At 38.1% G+C, this 20,949-nt stretch overlaps 1 protein-coding gene across 8 annotated transcripts in view; it reads right to left on the reverse strand.

The window, feature by feature from the left end:
* Nrx-1 (neurexin 1) overlaps positions 1 to 20,949 on the reverse strand; it is a 183,001-nt gene that overhangs the window by 88,655 nt on the left and 73,397 nt on the right. For 5 of the 8 annotated variants that reach the window (XM_034337129.2, XM_034337130.2, XM_034337128.2 and 2 more), the window contains 4 exons: positions 17,881 to 17,940; positions 6,237 to 6,380; positions 4,464 to 4,496; positions 2,010 to 2,170 (listed from right to left, as the gene is read on the reverse strand). In XM_034337129.2, the coding sequence (XP_034193020.2) occupies positions 2,010 to 2,170; positions 4,464 to 4,496; positions 6,237 to 6,380; positions 17,881 to 17,940 (398 nt within the window). The remainder of the gene's footprint in view (positions 1 to 2,009; positions 2,171 to 4,463; positions 4,497 to 6,236; positions 6,381 to 17,880; positions 17,941 to 20,949) is intronic. The other 3 variants (XM_034337131.2, XM_034337135.2, XM_034337133.2) reach the window with 2 other exon arrangements.

A 20,949-nucleotide genomic window follows, 5' to 3' on the forward strand; every position in this document is an offset into this window, starting at 1 on the left:
TGTTTCTCCATTATCTTTTTACAAGCGATATAACAATTATACAGGGTGGGCCACGCCGTTATTAACGCATTCATGAAAAAATGCCAAAGGAGAAAGATAAATGATTCGAAGAGCACGAAAATGAATGATGTTACAAACGCTATTTGATTTGAGAAACGCAACTTGAACAGAAGAGAATCACGTGTTCGAAAGTGAAACATTTCAGTGGTACAAGTATCGCGATTAATATTGTTCCAGTTATCGGTCGGAGATCTCACAAGGAGCAAGGGTACACATTTCTCTGCGGTTATCTGTTATCTCGTATCGGTGATAGCACGAAGAATGCAACCTGTGCCACGATATACAATCGCGATTTAAGGATTCCGGATTCTCCAACACCTACGACCGCATAATGCGATCCATTTTATGGATCGTCGCCACTTGCACGATTTATTCGACGCTACTTTCTGTTCCGTGGTTTTCCAACGAATTTATCTGATAAACTTCCTGCCACCGCGAATACATTTTTCTTGTTGCAACTATGACCAAGAAAAAAATGTACACAATGGAAAGTACTTCCCCTGGAGAGTAGCCGAATAGCAATAGGGTTTGAATAAAATATTTATCGTTTAAAGTATATAATTGATCGGGCGATTACGAACGGTGGCGATGGCGATGGCGATGGCGATGGCGAAACAACAACGGCCGCTCGGGGAAATTAAGCCAAGTGCCGTTACCGCGAACATTAGCCGATTTGCATGGCATCGGTGACCTAATTCATGCTCGGGATACCTCCTTGCACATCCGCAGCCCTTAAATCGTTGGCGTGCAACGCGATGCATTCCCCGCGCGGCTATCTCCGATACAAGATAACGGATAGTCGGCCAGAAATAGATAGCCAAAGCCGCCTCTTCTAAGATCCCACACGGCAAATGAAACGCGATTATGTCCCCGTTTCCTTCGCAAGATGAACGGCCCTGGGATCCATGCCGGTTTCGATTCGCCAGGGACACTGTGTGATTTAACGTGTGATCATCGATTCCGTTCGATTTATTATGCCTGATCGCACGCGTTACATCGGGGAACATCGTTTTGGGCTTTGGGAACTGGCAGCTACGTTATATAGTAAACGCCAGTTGCCTTTATCTGAATTTTTTCAATTAAGTCGCCGTGGAAAACGGAATTGGTTGATATATTAAACAATTAAAAAATAATTCAATTATTTTTCTCCTTCATTTTCAATTTAGCGATGGTAGTTCTAGTAGCAGAAAATCTGTCTCCTATTTTCTTCTCTAATTCCTGAGCTGCAATTGAAATTCTTCAACGGTGCGAGGAGAGTCGATCGGAATTTAAACGGTAGAAATTACGAGTCTGCCGCGAAACGAGAAGGAAAACAAACCGTTCCGTGTTCGAAATGGTGATCGATGACGCGAACGGGATCGATTCGACGATCGCGAATACGTGGTGGCGTTAAATCGATAAACTGGTTCGAGGATTAGAGGCAGGGTGACTCCTCTCCCGATGGCAACGCGTAAATAATTGCATTACCTATCCTATGGCGCGTAATACACGATGAATGCCAGTGTGTATACCCAGGCCACGCTAACGATATTGCTCTCACGTCCGATCTATTTGCTTCGGGACATCGACGCCGAACAACGAAATCCACCCGGCTCCTGCCCGTTTTCGATTTTAATCAGATTAACCCTTTTGCTGCGGTGGATTTCAACGTGAAACGCTACGCGTGGCCCAACAAATCTGTAGCAATGGATATTCTACGAACGATTCACACCTTTCTCTATCAATTGCAGATGATGTTAGGTTATCGATATCGCGTGATCGATCATTTAGGAAGTATGGTTAATAAAAAAAAAATCAATTTAATTCTTTTACTGTTTGGTAAATACTATTTCTTCCTAGGATCCTATTAATTCTATTTTTAAATGCTTAGTATATTCGCGTACCTCTACACACTGCTTGATTCTTTGTTTGATTAGTCGCAGAATAAACGAAGGAAGCTGTGTACTTACCTCTTGAACCTTCCGGTGTATGATGATTTTGTGCCACTGATTATCATCGAAGCGAACTCTGGCTGGCTTTATATGGAGATCTAATCTTCCTTTGGCTAGAGTCATCCCAACTGCTGCTCCACCATCTCTCAGGGACACGGTGAGATAATCATCCCCCTCACCTGAAATGATACGAGGAAAAAAAAATTGTTAATAAAATTGTAATAAAGAATAAACGAAGAAGAAAGGTTAACATATGCTAATATGATGTATACTCCTTCTACATAATTAAACCGTAATTAAGCAATTAATGCGTCGGTAACCACAATGAAAATTGTAGTATTCCACGCTAATTTTCCCTAATATTATAGTAAAATTTTACCTTTGGCGTCTTCCGGAAGTATAGAACAGAGCACTTAACCTAACAAACAGCGGCGACTCGCGTATAGACACTGTCGAACTGCAGCACCCCCTATTTCCACTTGATATTATCGATAACATTTAATATTTTTTCTTTAAATCTTTCATTATACTTGTACAATATATAAGCCATCCCTCAGTTTATGAAAAAGACAGAAAAATCTTTGTATAAAACTATGCGCTTCACAGTTCCAGCGGCGTGGTGTTTGACTGTGTGCGCATGCGCACAAAGGAAGCTGCGCACGAGGCTGCGCACGAGGCTGCGCGGGAGAGTAAGGTGAGAGCACTGTCGCTCCCGCAGTGCCGGTTTTTTAAAACAAAAGCTAAAAATTTTCTGCAGCAGCACCCCCACTAATTTTAGCTACGAGCCGCCACTGTTAACAAATAACAACGTTGTATTTCAAAGCGAGAAGGGACGTAACGTTACGACTAATTTCATTATCCATTCTATCTGGTGAGCCAGCCAAAGCCCGAACAAAATTATAATTCTCGTTAATTCCGTGCAAACACGAGCGTCCCACATTTAATCCCGCATAACTCGAACATAATTACATGAAGCGGAGAGCGGGTAGCTCGCAACCACCTTTACCGGCAAAACAATAAAAATAAAGTGTCGTTTGCCGCGTCTTAATCCCTCGGCTTGTTACGAGCTAACCGATAGACTGGCATAATCCTCGAGCTTTTCAGTTCGCTTCGCCACGATAATTATTAACGACGAGCTCAGTCGTTTTAGCAGCACCAACCGACCGCACTGGAAACGAAAACCGGCGAAACTAATGGTAAGCGGATACGAACCATTTATATGCGTCGTTTTATCTTCTAATCCGGTTTCGACTCGTCTGATTGCCAAAGAAATCGCCACGAAACAGTGACAAAAATTATTATTTTTCGAGGACACTAGGACGTATTACAAGGAAACTGGCAAATACCAATCAGTAATGTTTAGATATATTCATCTGCTTTCTGCAATTTAGTTGTTATTTGCTTAAATATTTCCCTTCACTACGAAAAATATAATAATATATTTTACATGTTAAACAATCTAAGTTCTCTTAAATTATGGTACGAATATAACCATCTCTTTCTCTCAAAACACTGACACTGAACTTCTACCTCCATTCTACTATTAAATACACAGGGAACATTGTATCAAACGCGGACAATATTCTGGCCAGCCTGCCCTTTCAAAATATTGAAACTAAACTTCAACCTCAGTATTGTTGTTAATTCAAACCACATCTGTTAAGGATTTATGTTCGAACATCGTATAAAGAAAAAGAAAAATTTTAATATTTACGTACATTCTTTGGACCCAATTAAATGTTTAATTCAGTTTATATTTATATCATCGTTCTAGGAATCTTTTTGTTTTCCTGATTAGCAACAAGATCTAATAATACTGAAATCGTGTAATCTAAACGTGAAATAACAAAAATAACGGCGATTTCCTTTTTAATTTATCATGCTATTTCATCGCACGGTAACAACCGTATATCCCCGCAATCCTAACGTTCTAAATATCACATCAGCTGGTATTTGCATTTAAACAGTGACCGTACGCTAATTATTCCAGAATTAAGCCGCATAAAAAATGCAGACGGTGCTTTCGACTTAATTGTAGCTACTCATTTGCATATGCCTAACTGCATCACGCGTGCAACGTCCTAAGCTCGCGGAGCGGCTCAAGCCTTTTGTTTTGTGCCAAGAACCTAACAAGATATCTACTCGAAAACGAGCGAGATAACAAGCTGCCAGTATTTTGGCTACCATTTCGAAGAAAACAGATACCAAAGGACATGTGTATACTTCCTACACTCTACACTTCTAAATTATTATACATACACGTAATCGTAGTAATCGTATCACGTAGCTATTTTGGTTGAATAATAAAATAAAAACTGCAATATCTACCTTCTAAATGAAAGTACAGATAAAACTAAATAAGAAATACTGTATAAATAAGTAGTCTGGATTCTATGTTTAACAAAAGTTTTAATACTAATTATATTACGAGAAATCTGGTAAGAACTAATAAGATTAGAAACTTTTAGTTACCATTTGGACAGGAAGTACGACTGCATAGATTGCCTGTTTGAACAAAAAAAGACGCTCTTAAATAAATCTTGAAATACATCATTTACGTCGCATGAATGAATGTGAAAGCGGATGTTAAAGAAATGAAATGTATTGAATGATATTTTATGATTATTAACACTTTAATAGTCAGTGTCAGTGCCAGTGCCCGATTAAAGAGGGGTCTAAGGGGGAGTACAACCCCAAAAAACAGTTTCCCCTCGTTCGAAGCTGCGTCGAGCCAGAAAACCCACTTTATCTTCCTTTTTCCCTTGTGCTACTTGTATTTCTCATCCAGCCATCGCATTTCTGGCAGTTTCAAGCTCGTGACCCCGTCGCGGGCTACTCTCGCGCATTGTTTCATGTTCGTTAAATATGCCTGCGTCGAAACTGTTTCGACCGCCGCCACGCCGCCGCGCCGCAGGATTTTTAGGTTCCACGCTTGTACGCTTCGGAGAACTCGCTGTTTGGCAAGTTTTAGCCGTTGTAAAAGCACAGATTGTGTAGCGTGTAGCGTACGGAGAAGCTTGTACGAGTAAAGAGAAACTTCTTCTGTTAACAACTATATTTTTCTTTATTTAGAGTCCGGTAGAATTCATGGTACTATCTTTAATCCTTTGCAAATAAAATACTTTAGCTTGTTTGGATAAAAATTTTGGGTGTTTCAAAGTACTTTATGCTAAATTAAGTTTTTTTCTTTTTTAATAAAATAATACCTATTTTTAATCAGGAGTTCATTTCTCATCAGATGTCGTTAATTTTTTTACATTTACCGTCTGCACGCGAGTAACGAAGATCTCGCGTGAGATATTACATCGGTCAATTCGAAATCAGTCTGTCGAACGAAATTTAAGCGGCAGCAAAGTCGATACCTTATCAGAAAAGAGGACTCCTCTGGGAGCGACGTCAATAAGAAACCGCCAACTGCGGTTCCCTGCTGCTAATTATCGGATCCGAAAGCTGGGATATTAGCTCTATCGGATACACGTGACACTGGCAGGATACGGTTGCTTCGAAATTGTTCATACTTTGATAAAAAATTAGGAGGAAAAGATGGGGATATATGTATAAAAGAAAGAAGTAAAAGATAGCCATTAATAATACTCAACTTGTCTTAAATTACGATAAAAACAGGAATTAAAACATCGGTGTCTTTTTTTTTCATGGATAAGCTCTAACCAGTCCAGCCAGTAATTCAATATTATAGGGGGAAGGGGTTTAAAATTGAAGCTTCCTCTTCGAGTATAATTCCATGAGGCCACGAAGATGGTACAAGTGCAATATTAAAGCAATTTACAGAATACGAGAGGAACGTTTACTTCAGTTGCATAGAAGCTGTAAGAAGCAGCAACTGCAATGCGACCGACTCGAATATTTCGGCATTTCCATGTATATTTAATTCATGGGGTACACCGTAAAAGGTTTCACTGGCTAGCGAACGAAATTCACGAAACTCGATGTACACTAGAAATTTCGTATCTTAGTATGTAAAATGTACGTTGTAAATGATATAAATTTTATAGTGATTGTAAAGGATTCACTCGATCACCCAGGAGATTTAATTCATATTGATTATAATAGTATAAGTCAACCATTCAATGAAAATGCTATGATTGAGAATGATTTCGTCGAGATGACGTCGATTGTCATGATATTAAATAGTAGGTAAATAGCGTTGAAATTAAATTAATAGGTATGTTGAAAAAATAATCCTAATCCAATATAATAAAATGTAACCTAATCTAATATACTTACCGGAATAAAACAGAAGTCCTTTAGGCTGTCTAGTTTTAAATTGCAAACTGATAGATTCCTGGGTGCTCAGAACAGGTTCACCTTTGCTCAAGTCTATCGTCAAGTATTCTGTTCCTTTGAAAGATGCTTCAGAAGGAGCTTTATCTGCAACAAAATAAATTCGGAAGTTCAGAAGAAGCTCCTGCGTGAAAGGTTATAAATTTAAAAGAAATGATAAACGTACGTGACTAAACTGTAGCTGGAAACATTACAAAATGGTTTGTAAAAAATGTATAACATATGCAAAAGTATGTAAACATACGTGACCAAGGGATGATTTAAATATTCCATTTATGCATGTGCACAAATATATATTTTCACGGATAAAACGAAGAAAAAGGGAAATGTTATACATATAAAAATTTATGTGTAAATATGTACACCCGCGACGAAATCAGGCTTCCTCAAAGAAAATACTCATCATCACATGTATAAATTAATTCGGTACCTTTTCTTTTTTTTCAATTAAAGATTTATTTTCTAAAATTCATGGTAATTTCAATTGTTAAAGTAATTTTTCTTGTTTTATACTTTGAAAGAATTCAAATTAAAAATAGTAATTAAAAAGGCGTTAAAGAATAGTACCGAAGGCACTGAATTAATTTGTAGATACATGTAATGGATAGGTATCGTTTAAATAAAGTTTTTTGTGTCCGAAGAACTAGTATTTTATACTTAACCGTGTTCTACAAATTATGTCGGATTCAATTACATAATTCGTAGTTTTTTAATGATCAGAAACTCAAATAGAAACTTCCTTTATGGGAGAGACTGAAACGAGATTAATTGTTGAAGATGTAACTTCTAAAATAAGAATTCTCCAATTTAGTTTGTACAACTGGTTTACTTCTTAAAAATTCAATAGTCGTTCTTCCTTTTCAATTTTAGGACAAAGTTATTCGAGGTTCTTTTAAAAATAGATATCTATTACAAAGTTTCAAAAAAGCTTTTGCGTTGTTTAAAATTACATTGTTTTTTCAACACTTTTCAAAAAAGTAGAGTTTCTCTTAACTGCTTCAGGACACTTTTCTAATTAATGTTACAAGAAAATAAATAAAATCGAACTGATAATATTAAAAATGTGGTATAGTAAAAGTTTTTCAATAATCGAGTATTGCGGTGCAATTTTTTTGCTGTTAATTTAAACTTTTAATACATTTTACAAATAAATTGTTACAAGTGTGTGTGTGGGTGTGTGTGTGTGAATTAAAAAATTTATATTTTAAAAATAGTAAGCATGCAATTTTTCTCATTAAAAATAAATTTTTATATACCTTTCGGTACTGAATCAAATAATTTAATATAAAAATCCGAGAACACAGTTTCCGTAGAATGAACCTTAGCGGCAGGGTTAATTCAGCCTGGAAACGTCTGATTTGCTCTGGTCACAGAAGTGCAGCAGACCAAGACCTTTCATTATTTCCTATCTTTCCATTGTTATCATACGACCAAACAAAAGCACAGCGATCTAAGATCAAGCAAAAAGTCCGTAAGACGGAACGGAATGGTTCTGGCGTTTCGCCAAATCGCGTCTTCGTGGATTTGTATGCACCGAATCGTCGATTGAAATGTTCATTACCATCACAAATCATTCGCTGATCCGCAGAGAAAGGAACTATCTTCCTAAGAACGTTTCTCCTAACGATTCTGGGGATTTTCAAATCACTTATGATTCGATGCTTCTAGCGAAGACTTTTCATATTACTTCTGATAAAATTGAAAAGAAAGTTGAATCGCGGTATGATAAAAGTACAAGTGAACCTGTTCTCAAGTGGAGAACGGTAGAAATAATGGGGACAAGTATATACTAGCTGTTACGTTTGGGTTGCCCTTAAAACTTTCAAGTTATATTCGCACCTTGATGCCGTAAAATAAAGTTTAAGAAGAATATACAGCGACGCGGTGTTATCTGAAATTTAAGTCTAGTAAGAAACATAAGTTTCTTTTTATAGAAAATTTCGGGATATCACTCGCGTAAGAAAGCATTAAGGACGAAACAAATGTTATTTTATATTTTGGTCGTTTTGAAATTTCCATTTCGTGCCTCGATTTCCCATTTCAAAATAGAAATGCCTCGCTTAGGATGACTATAGTTGCACGCAGTAGCGAAAGGGTTAAATCACGCGATCCTTAAAATTGTCACAACTATTCTCAGAACAATAGAGTACGTAGTAGTTTGTCCTTAAAGGATTAAACGCAGCATTCATTGGAGCAACGATATTGGCCAAGACACGGATGCGGTTTAAGAGAAAGTTTTCAACATACGACGCGACGCGACGGGAGGGATATGTAGGTATACGAAAAGGTGCGGCAACTGGGACGAAAATGGGCGAGCTAGAGAGTTGGGCCGACGTTAAAGCTCGTCGGCTTTAGCTAATTGTGAAACACACCCCCAAAGCACTGCAATCGTTTGAATTATGAAGAAAGTTCGACCCTCGTTTCGCCCAGCATTTCTTTAGCCGCAGAATTCGATTTATGAGATACCGGCTAACCCGTTTCGCGTGAAACTAACCTCTCGATCATTCGAGATTTCTAATTGCGATAGAAATCTGGGAACTCATTCGGGTTCAGACTCATCATTTTTTTTTATCTTTACTGGAATCAAGTTGTAATATTAGTAAAATTAGATGTAATTCTTTTCAAAATTGCCATGCTCGGTACTGTACACTGTGTCTCCAGTAATTAAAAATTACTTTTTTTTCTTGTTTTTTCCAAGAGAAAAAATGAACGGGTAGTTAAATATTGATACGGTTAGAACGTCGAGTCGACAACATATTATACGGTTAGAGGACTCTGTCGGAAGTTGACGGTTTCCTCGAAAAGTTCGGATATTAATTAAAGCAGAGAGGTGGCGCGGTGAAGTGGGAGTCCAGGATATTCAATACGTGGGGAAGCAGCTTAATTACGGCGGGACGAGGCGCGTTAATTACACGATACTTACGTTCGCCGCTGGAAATTGCTATCAAATCGAACGGTCGATTTGGGAAGGTGCGAGATGCCGCGGCAAATGACCCCCAATGGAGCAAAACCGAGGTAAACGACACACCAATCTGCCGGATATCGTGTAATTATCGCGACTCACAAATACACATGTTCGCCAGAAGGTGCACCGTTTTCTGATAATTACGTTACGCTAATTGGCAGTCGCATTGTTTTTCGTTCATATCAGTTAATTTAAAATTCAGACACGAAGGACATTTGAATAAAATGTTTATACCGTAATTTTTCTTACATTCTAAGCTATAAATTGATATGCAGCTATCCAATAGACACAGCTGCGACATATTTCACAGTAGTGGCCATTATCCATCGCAAGGACAAGTCACGTGTTATCAGAGAAATCCGTATGGACTATCTAAGGGCACGGAGTCCTTTATGTAGAAGGATACACACCACTACTAATCCATATTAATCGTTTGCCATTCATTAGAAAGTCAGCGACGGGATGGCCCTCATCTGGAAGGGTGCTCGCGTTAGGTAACTCCGCACCTGGTGTACTCTCACGATCAATCGCACCTTCTCTCCTCCACCATTTTGCCGTAAATCTCTCGGCTAAACTGCCTCTGGTGTAGCCGTGAAAGACAATGACCAAGTAAGCTCGAACAGCGACGAAATGGCACGTATACGTTCGCGAAAGCAATTAACAAAATACGTCCGAATATTTCACGCTGGATCTCTTGATGATTCCAAACGTTCGCTCGGTTATGAATATTTATTCAACGGGAGCGGTGAATTTTCAGGACTTTGCTTGCTATACCTCGACTAGTTTGAAAAGGATCTCTGGGATAGAGAACCATGGACTAATCACTTTTTCGACGATTCTGCTGGCTTTTGTTTAATTTGCAAATTCTGTTAAATGTTGCATAAACATTAAATTTGCAACAAGTAAATAATTTAATACTGGAGAAAAATCTTCTGTTCGTTTGAAGTATGAAAAATTTAAGGAGAGCTAATTAACAATTTCACCATTTTAATTAATAATTTCAAAACACAAATCTGTATGTTGTATAAAGAAATGTACATAAGTACTTACACATATGTACTCTGAATTTCACATTTTATTCCAACTCGATATCTCGATCCGTTCCTGAGATACATATAAGGGGACAAAGTTACTCAATGGTAGTCGAAATTCCAGGAAACGGCCTGACCCAGATTTTTTTCCCAGGAAATACGCACATCGCGCGTAGTAGTAAAAAAAAAAAAAAGGTTGACTCAGCCAGCATTCGCCGCTGACCGGCGCGGAAGCGGTGAGCTTGCGGTAGGTCAATGAGATTGTGGAAGTGAAAGATTCGAACGTGCGAGTGAGAGATCCGAGTGAGTAAAAGGTTCGAGTGACACAGAGATAGCGAAATATTTAAAACCTTGCCCTAATTCAAAGGACGGTATCTCGACAAGGAGAAGTCGTAGAGGCGTGAAATAAAAGCTATTCTAAACGATGGCCTTCCTGGATTTAATTATGGTGGAAAGGAAGATTTATTATCATTTTCTTCCCAAATAATGTGTACTATTTTTCAACGAACCATTCTAGCGGTCAGAGTGTTAAATAGTTGAACTGTTCAAGTAGCCATAAGAAATAAACAAAATTCCATAGAAAATGGCCTCTCGACAACGAAGAGATTCTTTTATTACACGAAATAACGAGCTGGTGGAGTATCGCGCAAATAACAAGTCACGGGCAGATTTTAATAAATTCCGACGGCTCTGCGAGACGATAAAAGTGGCATTAACGGTGTCGTTCGATCTCATCTCCGACGTCCTCGTTGTCCTCGTCCTCGTCCATGCGGGATTAGCCGAGTAATCTCTCCAAGAGCTTCGAGGACGGGAGTAACGAGATCCCGGGGGAAACGAAGACCTTTTCTCATCTTGGATGAGAAGCCGTGCTTCTCGCCACGTTTCTGTTCCCTTCGCATCTTTTTTTTTTTCTTTTTTTTCTCTTCTTCCTAGAGCGCGTGCAAAAAACTTTCTGCCCGGAATAAACTTGTCCTCTTTTAACTACATACAAGCTGAAATGACGAGCAGCTCTAGAGGAAGAGGCATTCCTTGACGGATTCTGAATTTCAAACGATTAAACGAAACGCTCACCCTATACGAAGAATAAACATGAATTTCGATAAATATTTAGAGCCTCTTCAAAGTTTCATAATCTTTCAATCGATATTTCGAAACTGGATAAGCTTTTAAGATTTGCAGAGTTTTAGTGAATATTTTCTGATTGGGATAGAAAACAGACAAACGATAAGAAAGAAAGAAGCATTCGTGTAGTCGGTAAATTTTCTTTGCAACACTTCTTAAGCTACCTATCCTGAGCAATAAAATAAATTATCCCAAGTTTTAAGCTGGCCACTCGACGAAAGAGTGGGTATATCTACTTCGATTCAGCCGGTTTAATAAATCTCGATGGCTAGCGGGGATAAAAGTGTACATACTAAAGACGTCGTTCGATTTATTTCTTGCCCCTTCTTCAACTTGTATCTTCCATACATTCGAAGGATTATCGAGCTAATGCGGGATGTAGAGAAGGAAAAGAGTTTGAAAATCGAGAGAACGGGAAGATGGAGCTTTCAATAAAACCGATTTTCACTATGTCCCGGCCGTTAGAAACGGGATATTCAACGGAAGATCCCGTGAGAATTAGGATTCGATCAAAAATACGTCGGCGGGAAAGGCGCTAGGCGGGTCAAAATCGATTCGCGATTCTTTGATATATGTCGCTGGAACTTGGCTTTCATTCGGATCTCGTTACGAAAGTTTTTCTTCGAGACTCGTTAACCAACGCGGAAGTTGAACGAAATTCCTGCAAAAATAAGATGCGATACGCCGCCGTCTTCCCTCCGACTTCTTACCCCGTGAAATATTACGTATTTTCGTCATTAAAAGTTTATCCCTGGTACAACTATAGATGGAAGGTTGAACCGTTCGTCAGAAACATGGAATACCATTGAAGAGCCAATTAAAAGCAATCAATTTCAGGGTTAAATGTACGAGTGAACGGAGATCTGCATCTACAACGCAAAATCCGATATTTTTATAAATAAAAGTTCCAAATTCTTTTACTGTTAATTTAGAAAATCAAGCTGTCACGCGTATATAATGCACAGTTTACATTTTTGAAGAATTTCTAGTAGGTAGTAAATAACCAAGAAATAAGAGCTGTACACCATAATTGTCGAGGAGATTTGAATTCAATTTTAGCCTGACGCATAAGAAACAAAGTGTTATTCCACCGCACCTTGTTATTTATGCATCCATTTAACACTTTAATCGATATAGGTAAGGTAATTACAGACATTAAGTAAGTCGGTGTAATTACGTTGCACTACTGCCATTATCCTCGATACTTGCTTCCATATTCGCTAATGGAATAATTCTTCTATCGCGTAACAACGTTCATTTCATAAGATTAAACGTGGATCCGGTGCTATTCTTCGATTCATCGATTGATTAATCATAGAAAGTTATGGGAGTATTATAGGAAGTTATGAAAGCAAAATAATTTTGACGACTCAATTCGTCAATTAATGTTGCAAAGTCTTCAGACAGTATATTGCAAATCCTTTTCGCTGAAATGGCTCGTTTTCAAAGAGCATTGGACGACCAGGGTAGACCGAGATCGCCGAAGGCTTCTAGTTGGAGGAATGAATTTCCACAAACGCACAAAGGGACACACTGGAAACTGAATATGTATGCCTCGATCGATATGAATCGGTGAAATCACGATCCCCGTTGAATGAATACGAATCATGCGGCTCCGTTGGCCAAGTTTTCCTCATACACACACACACACACAAGCAGAGCCAGAATCTCAGTCGGAGGGATTCCGTTGTTTGGAATCCAGATTGAATCGATGCTCGAAAGTCCTCGGCACTGTCACGATGCACAGCTTCTCCGCAACTTCTTCCCATTCATGTCTCGAGAAACTGCGACCACAGCTCTCAGACGAACTCTCTGACCGTCCCAGTGTGCCGGCGAATACCAGCAGAAGGCTTTTGTGTCTTTGTGGACGGCTTGTAGGGTTGCTTGATTTCCGGCTATGCGTTTTTAAAGCAACGACTTCGATACAGAATGAAATCCACTTTGTCGGATCGAGCAAGTCTGAACTCTTTGAATCGTTTACAAGAAATTTTCTAGACGAGAGAAATAACATGTATTTTCAATATTTTTAAATTAATAGATTAGATTAATGCCTCCTTAACCTTTTTAGAGTTAAACTAGCCAATCTCTGTACGATACAAGAATAAAAAAATAGAATATTGAATTTCCACCCTTTTCAGAACAATTTTCTGGGACAGTAAGTGCTAAAAATTAAAATTCACGATTGAAAAAAATGTTGAAAGAGAACAGAGGATCAAGAGTATCCCTAGCCTCTGGTAAGGGATGTCCTCGTGTGTGGTGTCGACGTGATGCAATATACATGCTAATACAGTAGCTTTGGTGGTTGTACGTGCCGCAGGACGTCAGGAACTGTCCTTTGAGATGGTCGGAAAGCATGCTGGTACATCGTTTTCCTTTGAGCTTCCTTCGAAAATGATGCTTTACGATCGAATCTCAATCAGGGCTACTCTATTTAATCTGTTACTTAGGCTTGAACAATCATCTTCTCTGGCTATTAATCTACTTTGCATTTGTTTCATTCAAAAATTCTATTACAGTTAAAGGTGGGTGATTGCTTCCTTTCCACCGTTGACAAATCGATTAAGATTCATTTCGGTGGAGTTCATTTCCCAGCAACGTTACGAACCACCCCTCTCCAACAATTTCACCCTCTTTACCCAACCCTAATTCAGCGGAGTCGACGAGTAGGGTTGATCCGACGCGACGGAAGGCGTGTTGCACCATCACTTACGAGGGATGCTAGGTTAACCACCAAGTGACGACAGAACGGTCGTCATGGCTGGTTGCTGGGAGCAATCGTTGGTTAGGGGTGTCGTTCCCCTTTGATTGTTGAGGTGCACGTCTTTTCACGGGGTAGGGTGCACAGCAACGTGATAAGCAAGTGGTTAATCTCGCGTGCAAAACCCCGTGAAATGCACACTGGGCCCCACTGAATTTATCATTTCAAACAACCCTTCGTATCGAAACAAAGGGCTGATTAAAATATATGAAACCCTTCGTCTCAATTTTACATGAAATTCTGTGGCGAACGTTTACGTGGAAAAATTGGAATTTTCTTATTCGCACTTTTCAGTAATGTATTAAATTTTTGTAACATTTAATAATTAAAAATTATCTATATTAATTTGCTTCTAAATTACGTAAGCTTGATCTTTGTACTTCTTAAAGAAATTCTAGAACAGCAAAGTGATGACTTAAACTTCCCCTAATTTGAATTGTACCGTATTATATTTAAGTTGGAAGGAAATCCTTGATATAGAAATGAAGAGAAGTGATCCAGTTATACGGCCCTAATATGTAGTACGAAACAGATTAGTTTAAAGCGAATCGGTTGCAATGTGTTCGGATTTCGTGAATCACCACCGTGCACAGTGAAATGCATTAACGGAGAACATTTTGTGCGACAATTCGGCGAAGCAAGGGATAATCGGAGGGTCAGCAACGGTGTAAACTAAATGTACGTCGATGCGGCTGTTTAGGCAAGGTTAGGTCAACTCTGACCCTTCGTATCAATAGCAGTTCCACGTCGACATAGTGTTTAGTCGTTAATTTGCATACCTCCCGAGGTACCAGTGCATTTCCACTGGCTGTTGGTTACAACTGACTCGCGTTAAGTAATTCCTGCCTCGGTGACCAAATCGTCGAGCCAGCTGTAACGATGCAAAGTAATCTGTTTATCAATAAGCAAATCAGTCGATCAATTGTATAACCAAGCTTTGCTGATTTATATTAAATTGTAGTGGAAATAAGCAGAAGAACAACAACAGCGAAAAGACTTTGCTATTCCAGAGTAAAGAAAATGTATAACCAAAATAAAGTAATAATTAAAATGTCAGAAAACTTTTGTCAGAAAATTCATCTCTTATAAGTATCCTTCAACAATCTTTCTCTTTGCATAATTTGCAATAAACAAAGCCACCTTCTCCATCATCGCGTAAGCACCGCAAAATTGTCTGGCTCCGAGTAGAAACGCAAATTCTATGGCACGAATAATCCTACTTTAAGGAACGGTTCGCGTCTTAATTTCCATAAAAGGCGTGCATTTACATAAGAGGGCAATTTTAATTATCTACGTTTAACATCTGAGCGCGCTAGGGGGTGGCTCACATTTTACAGGCTGATACGGTCCCGTGGCGAACAACAACCTGGCCATTTTCGTCGATTTTTCATCGTAACCGCGCCACCCTCAGGAATTCCAACCCCGTGAATTTCTGCGTGAAAAACTTAATTAGTGACCAACCCCCCGAAGAACAGCCCCTCTATCTCGACCCAATATAGGTACCCGCGTCAGACATCTGCTAACAACGCAACAAAACGACCGTTTATAATCTACCAGCAACGTTCCTGGCGCAGTCAAGAGAACCACCCTGACACCCACGACCCACCCTCCACCGCAATTTCCCCCACCTGTGTACCACCACTGCGGCATAAATCCCGAGCGTAGAGAATATTACGTTCCAGCGGCCGCGAAAGAACTTTAAACCCTCTGGCTGCCCCTTGCCACTGCTAAAGCTCCGTTTTCAACTATGTATTTTACCGATCCTTTCGCCAAGGTATTCCACTTCTCTTTTTTTCTGTCACCCTCCTTTTAATTTTCCATTTCTGTTTCTTCTTTCTTTTGCCTGCAACCTATTTTCACGCCTTGCTTCCTTGATTTTTTGATTTGCTTTTTTACAAACTTTGTTGAGGATGATACCTCTTTTTTGTATTGGTTGCCATGGCAATTTCGCAGCTTTGTAGACTGGAGAGAGGTAACTTGATTAATAGAAATCATTTCCAAAAAACTTTATGCATCGTAATGATAATTATCACGTGAAATGCAAAGTAAAGGACATTGAGCGTTTTTGCACAATGTATCTTCATTGGAAACAAATCTGGACACAAAGGGATAAATTACGAACGGTCGGGATTCCCGCATCGCTTTTGAATTTCGAGTGAATTCCACCCCACATCGACCGGTTCACCTTTGTACTTTAAATTGTTCCACTATCCTCTGCGTTTCGCGATATCGCTTCCCTGTATCGTGCGGTTGAATATTAAATGAACCTCTTCAAATTGCCAAGTATTTGCAACTCTAATGACACGTTAATTTTTCATACACCTGAAAAGGCTAATTCTTCAAGCCTTCGAGAGAAAATCTGTCAAAATATCTTTTATTACGTATACAAATTAACTCAGTGCCATTAGCACTATGCCTTCTGAATTACTAGCTATTTTAAATGTGATAATGATAAAAATTAAAGAACAATGGTCTGAATAATGATTAAAGATGTATCAAACTCAAGTGGGAAATCGGAAAAACTAAATCTCTTCTTTAAATTGATCACAGTTTCCTGAGGAAATAGATGCTTCATTAATATTAAGACTTAACGAACCAGATCCAAAGTGAACTATCATCTTTACCATCATCCAAGATGGTGATGGAAAATTGAACGAGCTACGTAACTTAAGAGGTAGGTACTAACTAAAATCTATATCGAGAGGATTCTGCATTCTATGGTGAAGTTTAATTAATCAAACTAACGAGGTGCGATTTATCTTACTCTACGTTATAACCGGAAAGCCAAGATTAGAAAGAATGCAAGTAATTTACAGATTAATCTCTCCGTCGGCGTTACTTCAAGCTTCCAACATTATTTACCAACACCAGCTTCATCCTTAAATCATCGACCACAATGTCTATTACAGAGACTGGCTAATTGTAACATTATATAGCAGCTTGTTACGTATTACAAAATTAGAGGAGTTATGCCATTATTACCTGTCCACAGATAAGAAATTGTATTCTACGTTTCTTATGAATAATAAGCTACTCCAATTTTTATGTTATCTTTTTATGATCAATTTAATGATGTAATTTTATGATCATCACTGTACGTTTCATAACGCTAATCGAAGAGATTAATCACTTTAACTCAACATCCCAATTAATAAAGAGAAATTATGCTTAAAATATAATTGATGATAGGTTTGAATTAATCGCATAACATTACTCGTTGATGTTTTGATTTAGCGATAACAAAATTCTAATTATAGTACTTCATAATACTTCAAAAAAATTTTTTTTTTTCCTTTTTTTTTCAATAAAAATATTATAAAATTAAATGAGTAAATTATTTCTATTTATTATTTATCATCAATTTTACTTTATAAAATATTATATACAAAACGCATTCACACCCCAATCGTATTCATTCTATCTTCTGATGAAAAAAAAAAATGAAACAAACGAATCAAGAAACTGTTCATTCAAAAACACAGTTGCATCACAGAGGTATCTTGTTTTATCCTGTTAAAATATGAATAAATAAGAGATCGATAAAAGTAGGTTCAGAATTGCTCATGATACTGGTCCATGTGCGCATGAATTAGATATGATGTAGTTCAGAATGCATTAACGATAACTACGATCTACGGATGAAATGCTAGCGATACCTCTACCTATATTGGCCACATTAGACCCTTTAGCTGAATAATTAAGGTGACTCACTGTACTCCCATGCCCAGTATTCAGCAGCACCAGCCGTAGGTAGCACCGTGCTCCATGCTTCTATGTGAAAACAGACAGAAGGAAAAAACGAAAGTAAAGAACTGAACCATGCTATCTGATATCGGTGAAACGAAATTGAAGAAAGCTCCTTCCACCTGAATTGAAAATATCGTATCTCTATTTGGTTGTTGCGGATCAAATGGGAGATTTTGAAATATTGGAAGTCTGATACAAGTTGATAACATAAAAATAGAATTGAGCATTATTCGAAAATAACGAGCATCCACTCATTTTTTCTATATCATTCTAAGAATGATCCCTAAGAATGAGAGATTGGAAATTCGAAAAATGTTTCCTTTCCTACCATTCTATCTTCGGCAATATGAAGAGAATCTACAGTATACATTTATTTTCTACTTGAATGTTATCTATCGTTTAATGCACTGCTGTAATTATTACTGCAGTTGAAAAACTTGTTATTCCGAATGAGTTCATCTATCATAAAAACTTCATCACAATTTCATATATTCAGGTTAATTTCCCAAATAAATTGGTTTATTAAAAAACTAATTAATTAAGGTAACCATTACTAATTAATAAGGTAAGCTTCCAATTCCATATCTTACATTATTAATATTCTAGTAATATTAATGAAGACTTTTTACTCAATATAAAAATATTCCATTTTTGCAATCTGTTTAAATCTGTTTAAATTGTCATGCAGTACATAAAAGCTACAGATCACTGATTTCATATAAAATTTGTGTTATCAGATATTTAATTGATTAATTGCTTCGTTTGATCGTATATCCGTTTATTGTGTCCCATCGAAACGTGTAACCCCAGAAAACAGCAGCTTGTTGATACTCAAACAATGGTATGTTATCATGTCAGTAGGAACATCAACGAAACGTGACTATTTGCCTGAATTAGCTGAACGTGTACGACCCGGAATTACAAGCAGATCATGGTCAACTTGGTGAACCATGACTAAACGATACTGTTAACCAATTGATGCCACTGAAATCAGCATTGTTAATCTTCCTGATGTACACAATCGCTCAAAAGTCATTGAACATTTGTATTTGAGAAAATTCTAAAATTTTATCAAATCTACTAAATTCAAATTACTTTTATCACAAACACAAAATGATTTTTCTACTTTCCATTTTCTAACGTCCACGTCAAGAAGAGGTGAACTGTCGAGAATAAATTTATTAAGATACCTTAGAACTTGCCGGAAGTTGTAGAATATCAGCAAGGTATAACATTATGCTCTGAACACGAAAGTGGGTCAACAGTCAACCGTCTTAAAGAGGGAAATACCATCTTTCACCACTTAGCGAGCTCAATGTACGTCTTTCTCATATTGTACAGCAACGTTCGCTAATTCGTCTATCTCATTTAACCGTTTCATTATGCTGACAAATGTTTTGTTAATCCACCGTGTAATCTGAACACGCGTATTTGCCTCGTAACATAATCCATATCGCATACAAGACAGCTTGTTTCATCCCCTTATTTCGGAATGAACAAAAAACTATATTTAGTATCTGACGCTTCTGAAGTACATGAAGTATTAATGAGTTCATTACTGTTATGTTAAGGAGCTCGATGCTGCAAAAGACACAAAGGGGGTTGTAAAATTAATAACTTTTTAAAATTTAACTTTTAGTTCATTTTGTTTTTTAGAGTTTGTAAAGTGTACCTCGGAGATTTATTCTTATCTTTCATGGTAAAATAGAAAAATATTAAAATTAAAAATAAACTTAGAAACCAAAAACTTGACAGCTGGTAACACTAGCTATTTGGATAATTATTAAGATTATCACAAAATCAATCGATTCACAATAATAGCCTTCAAGGATTAAGAAGAAAGTTCTAATTAGAGCACAATAAGTACCGATCATTGTCGTTTGCGTGTCTAATAAGACGAGGATTAAATCGTTCGGTGAATATGGAAATGTATAGTCACAGTAAACGTAGCATCGTTTTGGTGAAATAGGTCGACGATCAACAGCCTTGAGGAACGGGGTGAACCACCCTTGCAATAACGAAGCCGATGCTCACATTCCACGTTCACCTTGTACGCCGTTTATCGTCGACATCCCTTTCCTACCATTTCCATTCCACTTCACAAGGCGATCGATCAACACCGAGATTCATTGACTGACACGCCTACGACGAGCAATTGGTAAATGAACGTTAACGAAAGGAGATCCCGAAATGGTACCTCAGGCAATATCCTAAAGATATTCCATGAAAATTGTTACGGTATAATTTTATTAGAGCTGTACTCTCGAGCCGTTTCCTTTTTCCGTTCGTCCAACTAATAACGTTTGTCAGAGACCTGCAATAACAAGGAATTTCCTTTAATTTTTTTACGTTCCCGTTAACAGGTTCTTCCTTGGGCACGATTGTACCCGGTCGGTCCGTGGACAGAGATGGTCGTTACGCGCGATATGTATAACGTAATCTCCAAGGTTTAATGACCACGTTGAAGCCGTGTGTCAGACATTCGCAGGAAGAAAGAAGAACGGACGATGAAATAGCGACGGTCACGACGACGAGAACGTCAGAAGAAAAACGAACCAGAGGATTTATTAGGGTCAGAATAATCAGTCCGTTGGGATCTCTTACAAATACCACAGGAAAACGACGCTTTCTCCGTGGAAAAGCTTGGAACAGATTGGAGAATAACGCGCGAAAGACACACGATATAACGATCCCATCAGTTCCTCTGTGAAGAAAATTTGCCCGATAATAATTAATGAGTGAGATTGCTCGGTTGAATCGATTCGATTCGATAAAACAGTCTTACTATGTAAAACTCATCGAGTTGAATACGTCTAATTATTTGTTCATTTTCACTAAAATATGACCTGCTTGAGTGTGATTCTTTATTTCGAAACTTTAATCGTTCGAATTTTCATAAGCACAGATTCAAACCCAGTGTCAAATCGTAAGGAAATTGAGTTCGCCGGTTGTTAAAATGCGTCTGCTCGTGACGTTCGATTTCTGCGAACTTCGAAGACGATTCGACGTTTCCACGTATCCTTTTTTCTCTTT

Source organism: Osmia lignaria, chromosome 12 (genome assembly GCF_051020975.1).
Source record: "Osmia lignaria lignaria isolate PbOS001 chromosome 12, iyOsmLign1, whole genome shotgun sequence".
NCBI classification, from domain to species: domain Eukaryota; kingdom Metazoa; phylum Arthropoda; class Insecta; order Hymenoptera; family Megachilidae; genus Osmia; species Osmia lignaria.